Consider the following 23486-nt stretch of genomic DNA (forward strand, 5'->3'; position numbering starts at 1 on the left):
GTCAATAAATATTTATTAAACTACTTGATCCAGAAGACACTGTCTCCAGCACTATAATGAGACAAATATCATTAGTCTTAAGCCATCCATACCAATATTCCTCCTTTTTATTGATGGAATAGCCTGATGGTGGCGAAACTCTAGAAATAAGATTTCAGCTTTCTTTAGAAACTAACATTTCTTAATATCTAAAAAGCTATTAAAAATTAATAACATTAACTTTTTTTTTGGTTAAAAAAAAGGGGGGCCATGCCCTGCGGCATGCGGGATCTTAGTTCCCTGACCAGGTGTTGAACCCGTGCCCCCTGCAATGGAAGCACTAAGTCCCAACGATTGGACCACTAGGGAAGTCCCACAAATTAATAACATTAACTTTAAAAATATTAACACATCAATAGAAAAAATGGACTAAATACATGACAGGTGCATATTTCACTGGCTAAGAAATACAAACGGTCATTAAACATACACAAGCATATATACTCCACTAGTAATCAAAGAACATGGGAAAGATAAGAACTACATATATTCTTATATATTTATTCAATTTCTTTTAATAACTAAGAACTACTAGTCAGAACCTAAAACACAAAACAAACAAACAAAACCAAACAGAAAAAGACTCATGGAGACAGAGAACAAACTGTTGCTCATGATAGGGGAGGGCATTAGGGGTGGACAAAACAGGTGAAGGGGATTAAGAGGCACAAACTTCCAATTATAATAAAGTCACAGGGATGCAATATACAAAACAGGTAATATCGTCAATAATACTAAAGGGTGACAGATAACTAGTCTTAGCATGGTGATCATCTCGTAATGTATGTAAATGTCGAATCACTATGTTGTACACTTGAAACTAATATAATGTTGTATGTCAATTATATTTAAATTTTAAAAAAAGAACTCTAGGGCTTCCCTGGTGGTGCAGTGGTTGAGAATCCACCTGCCAATGCAGGGGACACGGGTTCGAGCCCTGGTCTGGGAAGATCCCACATGCTGCAGAGCAACTAGGCCCGTGAGCCACAACTACTGAGCCTGAGCGTCTGGAGCCTGTGCTCCGCAACAAGAGAGGCCGCGACAGTGAGAGGCCCGCGCACTGTGATGAAGAGTGGCCCCCGCTTGCCACAACTAGAGAAAGCCCTCGCACAGAAACGAAGACCCAACACGCCATAAATAAATAAATTAATTAATTAATTAAAAAAAAAAAAAAGAACTCTACAAGTAACTCTTGACAGTTTTTACATGTAGAAATGAACAGAGAAGGAACTCCATTGTCTAGTAATGCCGTCCTGGTAGTGACTAAATCTCCTGCTTACAACAACTTTAAACAAAAAACAACAGATGAAATGATCAAAGTACCAACAAGGTAGTAAGGAATCACTATACCGAAGAAAAGAGAAAAGAACAACTCAAGAGAGAAAAGAGCCCCTGAAAGATGCTTTTGCTCTTTAGACATCTGTCAGACTCTGAAAATGTTAACTTTCATTTTTACAGCCTCCCAGGTCAACAGGAATAGAAATCAAAGCCCTCTCTTCCAGAAAATAAGAATTCATTTGGAAATGCTTCCCACAAAAAACATTTGGACTCCAAAGGATTACACATACTTAAAATCAGTCCTTGCACAGTCTCATAGTCCAGAACTAACTTTTCAAAAACAATGAGCTAAGGAACACACATGTGTGTGCATGCAAACACACACACACACACACATATGCACACACACAACTTGAGCAAGAACTAACAGAAACCACAAAATGAAAAACAGATCCACTAAGACTTCAGAAATTGGAATAATCAGACTTATTATGTGGCAGCAAAACCTTATCATCCAAATCCAAGCAAAGTAGTATGAGAAAGGTAAAATGAAGTCCAACATTACTCAGACATAGAGGCAAAAATCCCAGACAAAATATTTGCAAACAGAATCTAGTCGTACATAAACCCACATACTATAGCAGCATCAAATTAGCTTTATCCAAGAAATGCAAGGTGGGTTTAACATTGGAAATATCTGAGCATTGAGATCAGAAATACCCAGGCATTTAATGGGTAAGACTCTTCCTCTGGACGCACTTCAATAGATACCATGACTCTATTACATTTGCAGGTCTACAGTTGGCCATCCCTTTTTTACTAACTCCTTCTGGCTTTAGCTATGTTCATAAAATATTAATATATTCAATTATGTTATAGCAGAGGTTGTAAAGTGGAGACTATGGGTCAAATTCAGCCCACAGTTGGTTTTTGTTTGGCCTGTGGTGTTTTAAAGAAAGTGAAGCCGACATTTACAAATTGAGAAATTTCAATAAATCCTGGTTTAGGGACTTCTTTCAAAAAACAGGAATATTTGGCAATAATGGCCCCTATGTTTACCTGGAAACAATCAGCTACAGCTGAGGAATAGCTGTTCCTGTTAGATAAGGTGTGTATTCTCCTGTTCACTGAGAACTCTGCCAGTCTGGCCACGTGTCACTTGCCATTAATCTGTATGTGTTCTTTTTTTCTCCCTCTCAGAGTAAACTTGAGAGAAAAATAAAATATGTGTTGTTCTATCTTGCCGATGAGAGAAAAAAGGAAACTGGACAAAGAGGGGCCTATATGTCAAAGAAAAGTAAAGGAAAGCACATATTTTTGTGAAAGTGAAGACTATCACTTCGTGTTCAGTATGTTAAACCTGGTCAGCTTCACTCCTTTATATGCCCTGCCTGGATCTGCAGGCATAAGTTTGTGACCTTTGGGTTACAGTCACATCCAAATGGCATGGAAGCAGTCTGCCTCATTCTAGGGACTGTCTACTTTTATATTCTGTTATGTGTTGACTTTACAATTTAGCTTTCAGAATGCAGTCTTATTTCCCTAATTCCCTAGTTCCTGAGATGCACCTCTCCAGCCCCCAAATGCTGACAGAACTTACAAGTCACCATCGTTACTTATCATTTATCTTGAACTTAGACTGAAAAGCAGCTAACACTTCTGTTCTCTCTTCTCCCCTTGTTTCCTCCCCCTCACCCCAAAATAAGTTGTTACCGAATCTGAAAAAAGAAAAATGTTGACAGGAATGTTTACACTGTGACCACAATATATAATAGTAAGTTGGTATCTCAAGTGGGAGTTGATTCTCATAAACATTTGTTCAAAATACATAAATATTATTACGGCATGTGAGGCAGTAACTAGACCTATTTTAGACTGTTTTGTCTAATGGACGGGTAATAGTTACTTATCATAATGTTGTCCCTGCTCTTTGGGGAAGTTATCACCAGTGACTATTATAATCTCACAATATTAAAACCCAGCCCAAGCCTACAAAGCAAGACCATGTCTCTTCATCCATGTTTTCCCAATAAAGCAGTGAACCTCAGATTGAATGAGCCAATGAATGGACAAGCAGATGGTAAAACCTGTTTCCAGTCTTGATTCTTCTATTATAATACCATCATGTGATAGTTAAAATAGGGCTTCTGTCCTGACATTTACTGATGCTGAAATACAGACTTCAACATTTTTTAAATGGTATTTCTATCCAAGGCCCCAGAATTGTCTGCATTTATTTAAAGACATATCCAGAAAGCAGTTGATTTTCCTTTCGGTGAATACATTTGGAAAGAAGCTATAAAGATGGTGTATACAAACGACTAGATGTCAAATTGGAGATGCTGTGTCAGAATACATGGTTTATGTAGCTTATACTCATAGGCTTGATTTCTTATGTTTAGACTCAACCATGAGAGAGAGCAAGAGAGGGCCAGAAGTGTGTGTGTCTAATATAATGAAGCTTTAATAGAGCAATATTTGTTTTAAGGGTTAGTTGTATAAACAGATATGAAAGCCATCTGTTTGCCCCATAAGTGCTACTTAAAATTTATAACAAAGGACAAAGTACATTTCAGCAGACAACAGAATACAGGTCAAGATCACACAATAGTTAGTAGTATAGCAGGACTAGAATCCTAGGTGTCCCAAGTCCAAGTCCAAATCCAGTAGCCTGTAACATTTTGCACCAGGGGGTTAGAATCTGAGAATAAAATTGTATGCAGAAAGGTCAGTGTTTTAACTGTGAAGTTGTGTTTACCAGCTTTAAGAAAGGTAGCAAGTATGCACAGTTCTTAGAATGGTCGTAGAGGCTAGAGTGAACAAGTGACTCACAGAAGATATGAAGAGGTTACTAAATGGACACACCAGTGTTTTTGACTGCAAATACTAATTCAAGTAAATTTTGCCCTAAAATTTGAAAAAGTAGCTGCATCACCCAAGATGTTCACGGTATTAACAAAACAACTTCTCCAATAACAGTCCTGTGTGCTCTGAGAGAAAAACTTTCCACCTCATAATAAGTGTGCAGAGCATTCCAAATGTGTAAATTAGATATAGACTATTTCACGAATGTGATATTAAGAAAGGTCATGTTGGGGACTTCCCTGGTGGTCCAAGGGTTAAGAATCCGTCTTGCAATGCAGGCCAGGGGAACTAAGATCCCACGTACCGCGGGGCAACTAAGCCCGAGTGCTGCAACTACTGAGCCCACACGTTACAACTAGAGAGAAGCCTGCATGCTGCAACGAAAGATCCCGCATGCTGCAACTAAGACCCGACACAGCCAAAAAATAAGTATTAAAAAAAAACAACTCATTGAGCTGTACACTTAAGATTTGTATACTTTAATTACTTCATTATATGTACGTTCTACTTCAATAAAAAAGACAAAAAAGGGGCGAACAGACACAGACACACAAAATGAAAGGTCATGTTGGCAATATTAGAATAGAAACACTGATTCCTTGTACATAGGTGTTACATAGGTTTTAGGAAACAGTCCCTTTATTTGGAGACAGTTTAAAAAATTAAATTAAGGAGCCCCTCTAGATGTCATTAAGAAGCCAGATTAGAATAAAATTGAAATGAAATAAACTTAAATTACAACATATTTGAAAACACGTGATATGAAAAGGGAAGTAGGAAAATATCAACCAGTGATAATTATGGAGTTTACAATTTTGTCATTGTGTCCCTAGCAATGTATAGGAAAAGGATACAGTAACATTTTGACCAAGGAGGTGTGTAGTAAACCAGGCAGATTTGGTTGATGTCAAGTATGACAAAACATGTCCCAGGTTATGACAGCCAGTATCTCTAAAAAAACAAATAATTTCCTTTCTGATCACTTCTATAGTCAACCAACCTTCTGGCCTTAATTCGGTTTCCCTGGTAAGTTCATCTACGAGGGAGAAAATGTACTGATAGGCCATTAGGAATATTTGGCCCACTTGGCAGTTATAATCATAAAGTAAATTAATAAACTGTCTTTTAGGCACACATTAATCTCCTGCAAGTTTTATTAAATTGTCTCAAATATCCAATGTCCTTATCACCTTCAGTGAGTATACTCGCAACGCCTCAAATCATAAGCTTAAAGGGCAGATCTTGAACTTTGGTAACCTCACTAGGAGACACAGCCCAGGGGGCCCAGCCTGGATAGGTGGTTAGTCTCTAATCAGAATCATTATAATTACCAGGCCCAGAGCTCATGTTTACCACTTGCTGTGTGCATTTCTTAATAACTCAGCCAAGGTCAACAGTGTCTCCTGCAAAGCTTCTCATCAATCCAGAGAGAGTCTTCTCATGTGCGTGCTTCCACTGTATGATTTTGTGATAATGCAACTTTCACCTCTAAGAATGGGGGACAGGGAGGAAGGAAGAGGGAAGGAGGGAGAGGAGAAGGAAGGGTGGTTGGGAGGAAGAGTGGGTGGGAGGAAAGGAGGAAGGGAGGCAGAAGGGGAAAGAGAGGGAAGGGAGAAATGAAGAGAGGTAAAAAGGAAGAGAGAGAGGGAGGAAGGGGAGAAGGAGTGGGAGAGAGAAGGAAAGAAGGAAAGGAAAGGAATATGAATTCAGGAGCCTCAGCTCAAGTTTGAATCCTAGGTCTACTCCTTACTAGCTGTGTGAACTTGACCAAGTAACTATCTTAGCGATTTAGTGTCCTCATCTGAATAATAGAGATAATAGGATTTACTTCCTATCATGTGGGGATTAGAGTTACTACGTAAAAATACTTAGGACAGTGCCTGGCACATTGTGAACGGTTTCGCATTTTATTCCTAATAAATTTTCTAATCGACTGCACTTTTGCATTTTGCTACAGAAACTGTAAAAATCCTAAAACCAATTTCTCAAGTGCAGCAAATAAAGCCCAATGCCCGCTGATTAGGAAAACAATACTTATTTCTGTAAATATAAAAATAACAGGTGAGGCTGTGCTTGTTAAATTTTAGTGTGCATAGGAATCAACTGGGCACCTTGTTAAAATGCAGATTCTGATTTCATTGGTCTGAGGCAAGGAGAGTCTGCATTTCTTACAAGTTCCCAGCTGATGCTGGTGCTGCTGGTCTGTGGGCCACACTTGGAGTAGCCAGACTGTAGATGGTTTGATTCAAAGGAAAAAAAATAATAGTTAGGAGGAAGAAATTAAAATAGAATAATATAGTTAAAATGCTAGGGGAATGGCCACCAGTGGGGAGTACTCCATAATCAGCTGTATTATTATTGCTCAGAAGGCATTCTAGGCATGCCTTAGATTGCACAATAAATACATTTATTTCAAATATATGTTTTATATATGTATATGTGTGTATATATGTATAGAAACTGCATTTGTTTATGTTTTGTTCATGCTTAACTGCACTTAGGGAGCATCTTATTGGAAAAAAAATCCTGCCAATACTTTTGTTATGAGAATAATTAGCTAATTTACTGATACAGTTTATTTACATATTATTTAGAATATAAAATTAATATATTCTCATCGGAAAAATTCAATTATCTCAGAAACCTATACATTTAAAATGGAAAATTCCCCACTTCACCCTTAAAGTTCTAAGCTCCTACACTAGTAACTATTAAGAGTTTGGTGTGATACTTTAAAATATTTTTTATTCTTATATATCCCTGTAAGATTTTTTTTTCAGAAAATCTACACCACTATAATGCAACTTACTTTTTCCTCAAAGATATATCAAACATCTTTCCATGTTAATACGTAGAAATTCACCTCCTTCTTTTCAGTGATTGCACAGTATTCCAACATACTATAACTCATTTACCCGTTCCCTATTGCTGTGCTTCTAGGATGTCTCCAATTACTTGCTATGACAAATAATGCTACAAAGAACTTTCTTATACATGTCTCTGTATAGGTGTCTGAATACATCTGTAATGTGGTTTTTGGAGTGAAATTGTTGTGAAGGATACAGACCATTGAATTTTGACAATTGCCAAATTGCTTTTCAAAAAGGCTTCTACCACTGTTCCAGGAGCCTGCCCTACTTCCGTGCACATTGTTAAACGGCCATTTGCAATCACTTTAACTTCTTCATAATCTAACAGGAAAAGGTCATCCCTTTATTATTTTAACTTTCATTTTCTTAATCACTAGTGAGATTTACTATCTTTTATAATGTCACTAGCCATTTCAATTTCTTCTGTGAATTGCTTGTTCTTATCACTTGCCAATTTTTCTCCTGGGTAAACTTTTCCTTTTTCCTTTTTTTTTTTAGTAAGAGCTCTCTGTGTATTAGATATTATACTTCCAATATACATATTACATTTTTTATGGTTAAGATTTTGTTGGCTTGCTGTCTTTAATAAGGTATGTTATTGTACAGAAATTTTTACAGAATCAAGCATTTCACTCTGGATTCTCTTTTTCTATTTTTTTTAATGTTTTATTTCTGGCTTAGAGGCTTTTCCCTTCCCCCAAATAATAAAATATTCTCCCATTTTTTTGTAGTAATTTCATTTGTTTTAGTTTTAATGTTTACATCTTTAATCATATGTATATCAAATTGTTTTTAAAAATACACTTGCATGAGGCTTTTACCACTGGAATTATGGTTTAGTCAATACTATATTATTACTGCTACAAGAAAGGGTTAGAGAAGTTTATCATGTAAAATATCTGGATAGCCTAAAAAGGATAGGCCAGTGGTCCTAGCCTTTTCTAGGACCTACATTTTCTAAATGTAACTTTTATTCAACCTATTTTCATATTGACACCCCAAGTCAACTGTCATCAAACATTACTGCAAGTTAATATTCTGAATTATTACATGTTGGTTCTGCCAGTATGTGATTCACTTTCATATTGCTGAGTCAGTACTTCAGAAAGAAAATTCTCTTCATTCAGGTCTCTGCTTAAATATCATCTCCTTAAAGGGACTTTCCATGGCCATCCTATCAAACCTCAGCTCCCTCCATCCTTCTGTCCCAGTTTCTTTTTACAGTTCTCACTGCTACTTGAAAAATTACATTAGACAGGCTTGTCTATTACTTGTCTCACCATGAGGGTGGGGCTTTATCTCATTCACCACTATACCTCCAGCATCTAGAACAACTCAAGGTATGTTGAATAAATTACCAAAGAATAAATTAACCAAAGATATTACCATATCTTGAAAGGTATGTCAAGATGTTAACATATCAAGTCAAAAACAAAAGGACTAGGTATGCTTAAAGTGGTGACTCTTCAGTTGGGTCAGTCACTGGATTTAGTGCCAGTAACTATGTGCTAAGGAAAATAACAAATTAAAGAACATGTATGCTTGCCTGATCTAGGAATTCACTTTACCTTAAAAAATAAAATTCCCCCCTAAAAACTGAACTATCCAGTTTGCCCGTTTCTATGCTTTATTCCTTACAAGCCCCGATAGGGGGCTTGTTAAACACATTAAAGCATATTTATATAACGGAATTCTAAGCAGCCATTAAAAAAAGATGTGATATAAGCATAATTATTAATATGAAAAGAAGTTTAGGGCGAAATAGCATGCAACATAATCCCATTTTCAGAAAAAGAAAATATCTATTACATGTGTGAGTGTAAACACATTCTCTGGAGAGATCTACATCAGAATACCAACACTGATTATCTCTCGGTAACGGGATTAGATTTGATTTTATATATTTTTTCTTCTCTGTATTTTCTCATTTCTCTAAAATAAACACGTATTACTTATGTGAAAAGGAGAAATTGTTTTGCAGTGGAAGAACGTAGTAGTGTGTGAAGTGGGTTTGCACACAGCACCCACATCGACCTCGTCCTCCATCCTTGGAGTGCCTTCCTACTCTGCAGACTGAAGAGTTAAAAACCAATTTCCATACACTACCAAACGTAAAATAGATCGCTAGTGGGAAGCAGCCGCATAGCACAGGGAGATCAGCTCTGTGCTTTGTGACCACCTAGAGGGCTGGGATAGGGAGGGTGGGAGGGAGGGAGACGCAAGAGGGAAGAGATATGGGGATATATGTATATGTATAACTGATTCACTTTGTTATACAGCAGAAACTAACACACCAATGTAAAGCAATTATACTCTAATAAAGATGTTAAAAAAGAAAAAAAACAATCTCCCAGACTTCCTTTGCAGAAAACCTAACGTAAGACTTGGAAGTGACAAGTAAGGCAGAAGCCATCTCCATGGCATGAGCAGCCAGGGAGAGGTGGCAGTTTTCTGCTTTCCCGTGCATGCTCACTGGGTGCCTGCAGACAGTGTGGCAGGTCCACGCTCCCAGAACACAACGTCTGCAGCCTGTTCTAACGTCAGAAACCCCACTGGTGAACCCCTTGGCCGCTGCAGTAGTAGCAGTTGCGTATGTTTCGCTGGAGTCTTTTCTGGGGACCCAAACTTGAGCCCATTTCTCCATACCTTCCAATGATTTTGTAAGGAACTAAGTAGTTTCAAAATTCCTAATATTAATTCCCATTCCTCTTAAAATAGCTAGAGTGGTTTGTTTCCTGCAAGTAAGTCGTCAATGATACAAAAAATATAAATTGTGTGTCATCAACTTTAAAAATAATGTATACTACACAAATCTATTTCAGAATGTGGAGAGGGCATGTGAGACTAACATACAAAAACATGTGGGGAAAAAGGATCACTAAGTACACTAACATGTTAATGTAGTCATCTCTGGTGGTAGAACTATGGGTAATTTCAATTTTATTTTGCTTATCTTTAAGTTTTCTTTTTTTTTTTTTTAAGGGAAAACCTTAAAAGCCATGTTTTTTTCTGAAACAAAAACAGAATCCTCTTGCAGGAAAAGAGCAACTTCTGAATGTATCCTGAAATGTTTTAGGCAACTAGGATTAGTAACTAAAGGTATTAATCTGCATGTAACACTGTAGCACACACAGGAGTATGCATCATAGTGTAAGCAGAGGAGCAAGTCCCCATGATTCATGATCTCAGAACAAATATTTGTCTATTCTAGTGACACAGTCAAGCTGACTGCTCTCTGCTAGAAAAAGGGCAGCTATCTTGGGAACTAAACATATGAAATTGAGACTAGCCAGTACCGCAGCTGTTGGTGAGCTTTCTTTGTTTAAAACAGCAGAAGTATATCCCTTAGAATTGGCTATTTTAAAAGGCATAAAACAGAATGGAAGTGCCTTCACCTACCCAATCATTACATGAGATTTCAGAAAAGAAAGGGCAAAAGTGAAATGAGCAAATCAGACTTTCTTTTAAACATTTCTTTAAAAAAATTTTTTTTCCCACATAACTAACATTTATGTATTTCTGAATTGCTCTTTATTCCTCCATTTTCTCTACCCACTAGCTTCATGACTTAGGACGCAGAAAAGGATAAGTCATACTTCTTTATTCACTGGCAGAAATTATCATGAAGGGTCACAATGCATTTGCAATCAAGGAAGCAGATAAAATAAACCATTCTTAAGCTATGGAAACGCCTATCAAGGAATTTTATTAGAATTAGATTAATAAGAAAATATCCTTGTATCTATTAACTCAGTGATTTTATAAAGCTAATATTTATTTATTTACTTTTTGGCCTAAAACAACATAAATTTATTCTCTTACAGTTTTGGAGGTCAGAGTCCAAAATAAGTCTCACTGAGCCAAAACTAAGATGTCAGCTGGGCTGTGTTCCTTTCCAGAGGCTCTAGGGGAAAACCCCTTGCCTTGCCTTTTCCAGAATAAAGCTAATTTTTAAATGTCACTTGATACTAGCTACTTTTATTAAAAGCATCTTCCAATGACAAGTTTTTAATTTTCATGAACACTAATTTTAGATCTTTTATGGTTGTTCTCTGTCACCTAAGATATTCACCTCTGTTTCCTCTAAAAACCTTTGTATTTTAGCTGTAACATTTAGGTCTGTGATCCATCTCAAATTCATTTTAGTGAAGTAGGGGATCATGGTTCATTTTTTTCCATGGAGATATTTAGCTGTTCCGGCTCCATTTGTTGAAAAGATTTCCCTTCTCTGTTGGATTGCTTTGCTACCTCTGTCAAAAATCAAGTGACCATATAAATGTAGATTTGTTTCTAGGCTCTCTCTTCTATCCCACTGAGTTATTTGTTGATCCTTACGCCAGTATCACACCATCCTTGATTACTGCATACTACCTACTACAATACTCCTTGTATTGCTTTACAAAATTTAAGACTCTACAAAAGAGGGTATATAAATTAAGTTGAAATAAATGTATGGGCTCAAGATGAGCTTAAAATAATCCTTATGAAATCATTGTTAAACTGTATCATAGCTTTGAAAACACTCCATAATCACTATCGTTTCCAAAGTGAAATAGATTTACCCACAAATGAAAAACTACAAATTCTTCATGACCTTCAACGGAAATTATGTATGAAAAATATTTCATTAATTTTACTACTCAACTTCCCACCAGGTCTTGCCCACATTAGTTAAAAATACCACAGTGTAGTAAGCCTAAAAACAATCCTTAGGCAGTGTGCTCGGTGGTCCCGAGGATCTGTCTCTTGCTTCAACCGTGTTTGAACGGAACAGACCCAGGAACGCCCCTCGTTCCAGCCTCTGACCACCCTCCAACCTTTTTTCCAGTCTTAACTTTTGGAATCAGCCACTCAGCTATCCTCGGCCACCAGGCCAGGTCAACACCATTTTTTGAGCTTAACTCCTTATTAACCCATCAACCGGGAGCTCCAGGACTCCTCAGAATGACTCCACCCAGGTGGAGGCTGTCCTCCACCGCCTGGTCAACATGCACCTGTAGGCCTCCTACACCTACCTCTCTCTGGGCTTCTATTTCCAACGAAGCGTTGTGCCTCTGGAGCGCGTGGGCCACTTTTTCCGCGAATCGGCGGAGGAGCAGCGTGAGGGTGCCGAGCGACCCTTGAAAATGCAAAACCACTGCAGCCACCTGGCCCTCTTCCAGGACGTGCAGAAGCCGTCCCAAGAGGAGTGGCATAAAACCCAGGACGCTGCTGAAGCCGCTGTGTTCATGGAGAAGAACCTGAATCAGGCCCTCATGGACCTGCGTGCCCTGGGTTCTGCACGCGCACAGCCCCGCCTCTGTGACTTCCGGGAGGGCCGCGTCCTAGATGAGCAGGTGAAACTCATCCAGAAGATGGGCGACCACCTGACTGAGCTCTGCAGGCTGGTTGGCCCCCAGGCTGGGCTGGGCCAGTATCTCTTCGAAAGGCTCATCCTCAAGCACGACGAGGAGCCTCCAAAGTCCAGGGGCCTTTGAGGAGCCCCTCTAGTGTCAGGGTTGCTGCCTGAAGCAGCTCTCGGCAGCAAGTAGGCACCTTTTCAACACGCTGGAGCCCTCTCCCAACCCTTGGACCAAATGGAAACAATAAAGCTTTTTACAGGAAAAAAAAAAATCCTTAAAAAAAATTCACGTGTTTGAAACTAGAGGATGAGTACACAGTCTCTCTGTTTAAACTTTTCCATAATAAAATATTAAAAAGTCATTTATCAATTTCAGAAAGGTACCTAGTAAAGAAAAAAGTAGATTTCCTTTATAAATATGTTTTATAAAATTTCCTTTTCTTTTTTTAAAATTTATTTATTTATTATTTATGGCTGTGTTGGGTCTTCGTTTCTGTGCGAGGGCTTTCTCTAGTTGCTGCAAGTGGGGGCCACTCTTCATCCTGGTGCGCGGGCCTCTCACTATCGCGGCCTCTCTTGTTGCGGAGCACAGGCTCCAGACGCGCAGGCTCAGTAATTGTGGCTCACGGGCCTAGTTACTCCGCAGCATGTGGGATCTTCCCAGACCAGGGCTCGAACCCGTGTCCCCTGCATTGGCGGGCAGATTCTCAACCACTGCGCCACCAGGGAAGCCCTAAAATTTCCTTTAAAGTTTAACTTGGAAAAGAAGATTAAGAGCAAGAATACAATATTATTTTATAAAATAAAAAACAAAGCAACTCCCAATTCCATTGCGGGCAAACGACAAATGGCTCTTGGAAACTACTTGGCTGTACTAATTTTGTTCAAATTGGCAAAGAAGGATCCTCCACCACCACCATCATCCTTTTTCAAAAAAAGCAGATAGCCTGAATTGCTAAACTCCCCATTTCTTTATAAAGATACAAAATGTTGCCAAACTGAGAGTAGCACCAAAAATCTTTAAGATTTACAATCTGTTCTTAACCTAAAATTTTGCTTTGATGCATAATACACCTTCCTGAAATAATTCTACAATACAAAAATAATCCCAAACACTGAAAAAAGTTTGCTAAAATAAAATTGGGATTTTTTTACTTTTTCTACTGGTAGCAATGGAAATCACTAGAAACTATGCTTTTTTTTAAAAAAAAACATTTATTTATTTATTTTTGGCTGCGTTGGGTCTTCGATGCTGTGCGTGGGCTTTCTCTAGTTGCATCGAGCGGGGGCTACTCTTCGTTGTGGTGTGTGGGCTTCTCATCGCGGTGGCTTCTCTTGTTGCGGAGCACAGGCTCTAGGCACGTGGGCTTCAGTAGTTGTGGCTCGGAGGCTCTAGAGCGCAGGCTCAGCAGCTGTGGCACATGGGCTTAGTTGCTCCGTGGCATGTGGGATCTTCCCAGACCAGGCCTCGAACCCATGTCCCCTGCATTGGCAGGCAGATTCTTAACCACTGGGCCACCAGGGAAGCCCAGAAACTATACTTCTGTTCTTTTCAAACGATCTCCTTTAAAATCAAGCTTTTACAAATAATTGGTATAGAAGATAAAATTCAGTTTTTAAATCTTCAAAATATTTAGATATCAAAGACAGAAATACTGATTTTTTCATTAATGATGAGAAAGAAACAAGAGACTCCATTTAATCAAGATCTGACATTTATAAATTTTAAGCATTTAACCAAGCTGGAAGATTGGAAGATTAATTATAGCAATTACAGGTAGAGAATATCATCTGTCCATTTTCATTATGGTAGTTCATTACGGTTCATTACGGTAGTTATCTATCCAGAGAACCAACAGGAGTTCTCAGATCCAATGTCATATAATAGGATTTGGGCAAGCGCTCTGAACACCACTTTTATTTAATATGCACCACATGCACATGATGCAGGCAGGGAGAGGTTATGAATCCATGCATTGAAGACGAGACAGACTGGGACTATTGCCAAACGTGCGCTGAGTCGATTAGGATGTTGCTCAAAGTTCTTTATACTTAATGGTTTCCTTGAAAGTAAGTGCAGAAGCAGAAATGTGTACACATCCCAAAGCATCTTCTTCTTCATTTGGTTTCCTGTGCTTTCTTTGCATTCTGTTTTTCTTTTGCCTAGAAATTAAAGACAGTATACTATAAAATCTTAAAAGTCTGTTCCAGTTCATATTAAAATGAAATGTGTCTAAGAGGGCATTCTTAAGCTAAAAAGCTTGAGATGCGTTGTTTGCAAGATTTCTAGAGAATTATCTTTTATAAGACTCACAACAAACCACTCCTGGACAATGATATAGTTATGCTTTGCCCTCAATAAAAAAGGATCATATTTGGTTTGCAGTTCTTTCTTACCTGAAGTTGAAATGTATTATTATAATGGTAACAATTTAAAAATACAAAGTTACTCATCCTATAAAGTCATACTCATTCATAACTATTTCAAAACAATATATTTACATATGTGCCCATTTCTCATACAAACTGAGTATATGAAAAATTCTATATTAATTTCTGCATATTTGAATAAATGAATTTAACATAATAGTTTAAATGAGTTTAACATAACTAAGGATTATATACCCATAGTGTTGATAAACCTCACATATAAGTGAGGCTTTTTTCGGTCATGTAAGACCAAAAAAATGTTTTCACAAGTTGTTTCACTTGAACCTCGTAACAAGTATAGAGCTTGAACACAGTAATTCTATTTCACTTTTTAGCAGATGAGGAAGCCAGAGCTTACAGGTGTTATCAAACTTGACCAAGTCACACAGCTAATATATAACAAAACCTCAATAGAGGTCAAAAGACACATATTCTATAGCAGTGCTTCTAATGTAGAGACCAATGACCCGGGGACTGTGTTAAAATGCAGGCTGAATTGGTAAAATGCCTGAGGATCTAAATTTCTAGCAAACTCTCAGGTGATGCCAAGTCTGCTGGTCCTCAGGTGACACTTTGAGAAGCAAGATTTTAGAAGACTAGAATATAATGTTCTTTCCACTATGGCACTTGAATCAGAAAAGGAACAAATAAATTAGACTTTTGCTATTATATAATTAAGAAAAAAAACTTCTTTAATGAGAACTATAATCTTTTTTTTATAATGCATTATAATGATAATAGAATTATCATACAACTGTATGATAAAATTAAGTGCAATGCCTTAGAATATATTAAGAGGAAATATGTTATACATACCATATAAAAATTTAAAAATTGCTTGCATAAACATTTTTAGATAACAAGCATAATTTGTAATTTGATATGTACAATTTCTCAAAGAAGTCTTCTGTTTCCAAATAATAAAAATACTATTCAATTTTAGATGTAATTTGGAAATAAAAATATGTACCTCTTTTCTTAATGATCTCTGAATATACAGGAAGTTTACTAGGATTAACAGGAATGAATCTACTGGTTAATGACATAAATTTTACAACATAATTTAAAAAGCAAAGACATATAATGCAGAGTATCATACACGTATTAAACTATATAATTCAGATAAAACTAATGGTAAGTTAAATAAAATAAGTTATAAATAATTACCACCTTATTGAGCACATATTATGAACTTGGCCAATATTATCTCATTTAACCCTTAAGAATGTGAAGTGTGATTCCCAATTTATAGATGAGGAAATAGATTCTATAATAAAGTAAATAACTTGCCTAAAAGCAACAGCTAATAACATAACAGCTAAGTAACATATCTAAGATTTAAACTGAAAGCCTGTATTCTGTTTTGCCTTTGTCGAAAAATAAAAAATACTGTATTTCAAAATAGCATGGAAAAAATGTTCACTGTTAAGAAATACTTTCCTTCTATTTAGTGTGCTAGTGAGATACTAAAAATTGCTGACTCAAGTCAGAAAATTCTGTAATCATAGGTATTAATGTACATATTATTGCAGATAACTTTATTCTTCTACCTTATTTCTATTAAGAGATAGAAAAAGCAAGTTCTGCAGATTAGTTATTTGTTACCAACTGAATTATAATGTCTTAGTAAAATCTGGACAAAATTCAGTACTGTGCTTTGAATCCCCCATAGCAACAAAATCTGTGATTTTAAATTATGGTAGGTTATTGGTGGTTGTTAAAAACCTGGGATAGACAGTAATTCAGAAATACATATAAAGGTTGAGATAAAATTTTAAAAGAATTGTAAATGTGTCTGAATAAAAGTTTTACAAATGAAATCTTAATATAGCTGATTTTATTTTATATTTTAAGGAACAGATTTGGTCTATGGCACAAGAAGTTTTATAACTTTACATTTTTAGGTTACCTCCTGAGCAATCTTTATGTAATGTATACTCAATGAACTGATCAGATAAGAACAGAAGCTCCACGGAACAAGAACACTTACAAGGCAAGATCTTAACCTAATTCATTAAAGCCACATGCTCTTGGGAGAATCAAAGTCCTCACTCTTTGTTATTTTGTAAAATGAAAAGATTTCCACAGGTCAAATACTTCCACACCATCACAGGCAGTCAGGGCCTGACTCCAATTACTCAGAAATCTGATCCTGGATGGCTTTAAGCACGTAACAACACTGCCTAGACTAGCCACATCTTTTCTACTTTCACTTGGCATTGGGGGGAAGGGGGGGATTTTTGACATAATAATCCATTTCTGAATTCTACATGTAATTCTTTTCTTAGAAGTATTACTTATTAAGTAATTTTCACTACTAAAGTCTTTATATTGGATATAATTGTAAAATCTAATCTTTATTGTGTTTTAATTTTTAACATTTGCATTTACCAGCAGAAAGTGATATTTCAATATGATATATGATTTCTTTTTTCAAAATAAGATGAACAAAAATATATTTGTGCTAAGGAAGCTGATTATTGGCAGAAATTAAGCATTTAATTCTCACCACAGATTCAGAATTTGTGGACGTGAAATTTTAAGTAGCATAAAGCTATTTAGGAGCTACCCTGTGATGCCGCAGAATCTTTAGCATGACTTTATTCTAGCACTTATCAGAATAATACTATCCAGCACAGTACTATAATCATGTATTCCTTTCCCCAACTAAGTTGCTTAAGAGAGAAAAATGTGTCTTAATTATGTATATATCCATTGACTTTAAGAGACTGCCTCAAATATAGTTTCAGCTAGATAAATGTTGGATAAATAATCAAAACATTTCAAAAATTTTAATCAAATAATGAATCTGAATTCCCTTCAGAATCTAGGCACATAAAAGATACTGCATATACAGTATCTTTCTGTATAGTATCTATACAGAAAGAAATGTACCTCAATATTGCTTGTACAATATTAGTCAAAGAACAAGCAAGTCAGTAACTACCCTTTCAATAAAACAGACATATAATGTCTTTGTATTATATTCAATAAAACAGACATATAATAATGTCTTTGTATTATATTCAATAAAACAAATGCAAACACAAGAAGAGACTGAGTTGGTATTCCACTAACACTAGGCATTCATATACTGCCACCCTGTGTCCAAAATAATGTGAACTAAGGAATTATGGTTCTAATGTAAAAGCTGAAAAGCTATTGTACTCTAACTATGCTTTTTTAAAAATTATGGAAATATACTGTCATTAAAATCAAATAAGAATGGTCCTTTTCTTAACTTGCCCAAAAAAGTTTACTCACAGGCCAATTTTAAAGCAAAACAAATATATTTAAAATTTCTCTAATAACATTTGTCTGGTCCCTAACAATATTTATCTATACTTAATACCTGATACATCATACAATTGAGCATAACAGTCTATATTTCATTTTGTTTAATATTTTCAACAGAGAAATATTTCATAGTATTTCATACAAAGAATATAATATCGAGGTACTCTGTTAACCAGGCAATTTTGAGGATCACAGGACCCTAATTGTTAATCTAAAACTTTAAAAATCAGTTTCCCATCTTGGACTTTTATGATTTAACACCCTGAGATACATGAATAGAAAAACCTATATGGAAAAGAGAAGACTTAGCAGTCTTCTTGTAACAATTTTTACATTTAATGCTAAAAGTTGAAGCACATGTTCAGGATCTAGATAATAAGGTATATATAAAAACCTTAAGTCACATCTTGTATTATTTAGAATTTATGATGATATCAAACGGCTGGGTTGAAATGTATCTTTGTTTCACGAACTTAAAAATTAATAATAAAAAAAAACCCTACTATGTATTCTGGTCTTTAAGTTAATGGTCCAAATTTTTCACTAACCTATGCTAGTTTTCCCTCAGTGGAAAGAGTAATAACTTAGGAATAAGAAAACCTATTTCTTAGGCTAAGTTATGTTTTTTTCCCCCTTCATTCTAGTAGTAAATTCGATGATAATTCAAATTTTTGCTAAATTAAATAAGAAAAATCTATTATTTCAATAATTAAAATTAATAATTTGTTTTCAGCTAAAGAAAGAAAAATGTTTTAAATTTCATTCTAATATAGCACAACCTGAATTCCTGACACTAAGGATTCTGGAACGCTAAAGCAGTAATGCAATTCCTTATTTTTATTTTGCAATATTAGATTGAACTAATGTTCCTCTAGATGAAAAACAGTAAGTAAGAGCAAAATATAAAAATAAAAAGCTTCACCAAATTTTATCTCTTCTCAAGCCAAATAACATTTTTTGGAGAATCTAAATCTAATTTAAGTACTCACCAGTAAAATACTTACCTTTTCTACTAGTGGTATTAACTGCTGGTGTTCTGCTAAAGTCTTTAACAATTCCATAATGAACGGCAGATAATTATGCTTCCTTCTGATATTTTCAATCTGAAAATAAAACACGTATCAAACCACACTAACTTTGTATTTTCACTAAGTTTCTGATATTTTAATTTTTGCCTCCAACTCAAAATAGAAATGGAAGAAAATCCTCCATTCTCATAAAAAAAAATATGAGAAATAATGAGATTTCCATTGCCATTGAGAATAAAGACTAATTACAATAAAACATGTGGAGAGAGTCCCCTGGGTGTCGCTTCCTACTCTTGGCTTAGCAAATAACAGAGGCTTTTAAAAGTCTAATCTGAGATAATTTATGAAAACTTAACTTATGAAAGCAAACTTAGAGGGACTTCCCTGGTGGCGCAATGGATAAGAATCCACCTGCCAATGCAGGGGACACGGGTTCAAATCCTAGTCCAGGAAGATCCCGCATACCGCAGAGCAACTAAGCCCGTGCACCACAACTACTGAGCCTGCGTGCCACAACTACTGAAGTCCGCGTGCCTAGAGCCTGTGCTCCACAACAAGAGAAGCCACCACAATGAGAAGCCAGCGTACCACAACGAAGAGTAGCCCCCACTCACCACAACTAGAGAAAGCCCACCCGCAGCAAACGAAGACTCAACACAGCCAAAAATAAATAAAATTAAATCTTAAAAAAAAAAAGGAAATCAAACTTAGAAGGTCCACATGATAAATTAACACTCTTGCTACTACACCTATGTAAATAATAAAGCCATGCCTAATGAGACCAGCTTTATTGTGTGATTAAGAACAATCTTTCTTTGACATTATTTTTGACCAAAAGCAAATAGACTGTAGGGACTGTCTGTGCTTCAGTGGAAAACTATGCATTGTCTAAAGTATGCTCTCCCAAGTTACGTGATTGCAACCTTTCACTGTCTGGTAGAGGTTCAATTTACTTCCCTTCCCATAGGGGAAGAAAACAGTTTCCATCTTTTGTGAATTCGTTTCAACATTCCTATATTTCATATAAATTTGAGCTTCTTTGACTTCTCCTTTGAAATAGTTGTGACATCTTACAGGTTTGCTCAATTAATGAACTAAATAAAATCTTAACGTGTTCATTTTATATCAGTATAAGAATCATTTTATTTTTTTGAACAAAGCATTCTCCAACAATATAGCAAAGATTCTAAAAACTTAAGTTTTATTTTAGGCAAATATTAAAAATTAGTTAATTATGTAACAACACTGCATAAGAATATATAAATAGGTAGGTCTTTTTTTATATCACATAAAATAGAAGATAACATTCAAGTTTCCATCCCTTACTTTCCTGTCACCATAAATTCAGCCCTCCTTTCTGCTGCCTGGAATACTCTGGAGCCAGTCCCTACCACTTCCACCTGAAGGAATCCTACTAGTCCAAGGTCCACGTATTCTAACCATCACATTGTTGGCTGTTAAGTGTGTTGCAAAGCAGTATTCTGACACTGTGGTAAGCAACAGAAAGAAAAAGAATAATCCCTGCCTTCAACTGAACTTCAAATGAAAAACTGCTTTTTCTACTGTGACAAACATGACAAATTGAATAAGTACCATTTCCAAAGTCCTACAAAATTCGAAGTTTCCTTCACTCTTTTCACTCTCTGAAAAAAGCTTATCAGGCGGAGCTTCAAGATGGCGGAAGAGTAAGACGTGGAGATCACCTTCCTCCCCACAAATACATCAGAAATACATCTACATGTGGAACAACTCCTACAGAACACCTACTGAACGCTGGCAGAAGACCTCAGACCTCCCAAAAGGGAAGAAACTCCCTATGTACCTGGGAAAGGCAAAAGAAAAAAGAAAAAACAGAGACAAAAGAATAGGGACGGGACCTGCACCAGTGGGAGGGAGCTGTGAAGGAGGAAAGGTCTCCACACACTAGGAAGCCCCTTCGCGAGCGGAGACTGCGGGTGACGGAGGGGGGAAGCTTCAGAGCCACGGAGGAGAGCGCAGCCACAGGGGTGTAGAGGGCAAAGCGGAGAGATTCCCGCACGAGGATCAGTACCGAACAGCACTCACCAGCCCGAGAGACTTCTCTGCTCTCCCGCCGGGGCGGGCGGGGCTGGGAGCTGAGGCTTGGGCTTCGGTCAGATCGCAGGGTGAGGACTGGGGTTGGCGGCGTGAACACAGCCTGAAGGGGGCTAGTGCGCCACAGCTAGCCGGGAGGGAGTCCGCGAAAAAGTCTGGAGCTGCCGAAGAGGCAAGAGACTTTTTCTTGCCTCTTTGTTTCCTGGTGCGCGAGGAGAGGGGATTCAGAGCGCCGCTTAAAGGAGCTCCAGATGCGGGCGCGAGCCGCTATTATCAGCGCGGACACCAGAGACGGGCATGAGATGCTAAGGCTGCTGCTGCCGCCACCAAGAAGCCTGTGTGCGAGCACAGGTCACTCTCCACACCGCCCCTCCCGGGAGCCGGTGCAGCCCGCCACGGCCAGGGCCCCGTGATCCGGGGACAACTTCCCCGGGAGAACACACGGCGCGCCTCAGGCTGCTGCAACGTCACGCTGGCCTGTGACGCCGCAGGCTCGCCCCGCATCCGTACCCCTCCCTCCCCCCCGCCCCCCCGAGTGAGCCAGAGCCCCGACTCAGCTGCTCCTTTAACCTCGTCCTTTCTGAACGAAGAACAGACGCCCTCAGGCGACCTACACGCAGAGGCGGGGCCAAATCCAAAGCTAAACCCCGGGAGCTGTACGAACAAAGAAGAGAAAGGGAAATCTCTCCCAGCAGCCTCAGGAGCAGCGGATTAAGTCTCCACAATCAACTTGATGCAACCTGCATCTGTGGAATACCTGAATAGACAACGAATCATCCCAAATTGAGGAGGTGAACCTTGGGAGCAGTGATATATATATTTTTTTCCCTTTTTCTCTTTTTGTGAGTGTGCATGGGTATGCTTCTGTGTGTGATTTTGTCTGTGTAGCTTTGCTTTTACCATTTGTCCTAGGGTTCTCTCTGTCCGTTTTTTGGGGTTTTTTTTTTAGTATACTTTTTAGCACTTGTTATCATTGGTGGATTTGTTTTTTGGTTTGGTTGCTCTCTCTTTCTTTCTTTTTTTTAATTACTTAAAATATTTTTTTAATAATTATTTTTTATTTTAATAACTTTATTTTATTTTACTTTATTTTATTTTATCTTCTTCTTTCTTGCTTGCTTTCTTTTTTCTCCCTTTTATTCTGAGTCATGTGGATGAAAGGCTCTTGGTGCTCCAGCCAGGCATCAGGGCTGTGCCTCTGAAGTGGGAGAGCCAACTTCAGGACACTGGTCCACAAGAGACCTCCCAGCTCCACGTAATATCAAACGGCAAAAATCTCTCTGAGATCTCCATCTCAACATCAAGACCCAGCTGCACTCAACGACCAGCAAGCTACAGTGCTGGACACCCTATGCGAAACAACCAGCAAGACAGGAACACAACGCCACCCATTAGCAGAGAGGCTGCCTAAAACCATAATAAGGCCACAGACACCCTAAAATACACCACCAGACGTGGACCTGCACACCAGAAAGACAAGATCCAGCCTCATCCACCAGAACACAGGCACTAGTCCCCTTCACCAGGAAGCCTACACAACCCACTGAACCAACCTTAGCCACTAGGGACAGACACCAAAAACAACAGGAACTACGAACTTCCAGCCTGCGAAAAGGAGATCCCAAACACAGTAAGTTAAGCAAAATGAGAAGACAGAGAAACACACAGCAGATGAAGGAGCAAGGCAAAAACCCACCACACCTAACAAATGAAGAGGAAATAGGCAGTCTACCTGAAAAAGAATTCAGAATAATGATAGTAAAGATGATCCAAACTCTTAGAAATAGAATGGAGAAAACACAAGAAACGTTTACCAAGGACCTCGAAGAACTAAACAGTAAACGAACAGTGATGAACAACACAATAAATGAAATTAAAAATTCTCTAGAAGGGATCAATAGCAGAATAACAGAGGCAGAAGAACGGATAAGTGACCTGGAAGATAAAATAGTGGAAATAACTACTGCAGAGCAGAATAAAGAAAAAAGAATGAAAACAATTGAGGACAGTCTCAGAGACCCCTGGGACAACATTAAACGCACCAACATTCGAATTATAGAGGTCCCAGAAGAAGAAGAGAAAAAGAAAGGGACTGAGAAAATATTTGAAGAGATTATACTTGAAAACTTCCCTAATATGGGAAAGGAAATAGTTAATCAAGTCCAGGAAGCACAGAGAGTCCCATACAGGATAAATCCAAGGAGAAACACGCCAAGACACATATTAATCAAACTATCCAAAATTAAATATAAAGAAAACATATTA

The 23486-nt window shown here is 37.6% G+C and overlaps 1 protein-coding gene and 1 pseudogene across 2 annotated transcripts in view; one reads left to right on the forward strand and one right to left on the reverse strand.

The window, feature by feature from the left end:
- Positions 1-11956: 11956 nt before the first annotated feature.
- LOC118883435 lies at positions 11957-12713 on the forward strand (annotated as a pseudogene).
- A 1377-nt stretch (positions 12714-14090) lies between these two features.
- UCHL5 (ubiquitin C-terminal hydrolase L5) overlaps positions 14091-23486 on the reverse strand; it is a 50720-nt gene continuing 41324 nt past the window's right edge. For both annotated transcript variants that reach the window (XM_036837156.1, XM_036837165.1), the window contains exons 10-11: positions 19125-19223; positions 14091-14556 (exon numbers count right to left, since the gene is read on the reverse strand). In XM_036837156.1, coding sequence (XP_036693051.1) covers positions 14512-14556; positions 19125-19223 — 144 coding nt within the window. In that variant the 3' untranslated portion in view covers positions 14091-14511. The remainder of the gene's footprint in view (positions 14557-19124; positions 19224-23486) is intronic.

This window comes from Balaenoptera musculus, chromosome 1 (assembly GCF_009873245.2).
Source record: "Balaenoptera musculus isolate JJ_BM4_2016_0621 chromosome 1, mBalMus1.pri.v3, whole genome shotgun sequence".
Taxonomy (NCBI): domain Eukaryota; kingdom Metazoa; phylum Chordata; class Mammalia; order Artiodactyla; family Balaenopteridae; genus Balaenoptera; species Balaenoptera musculus.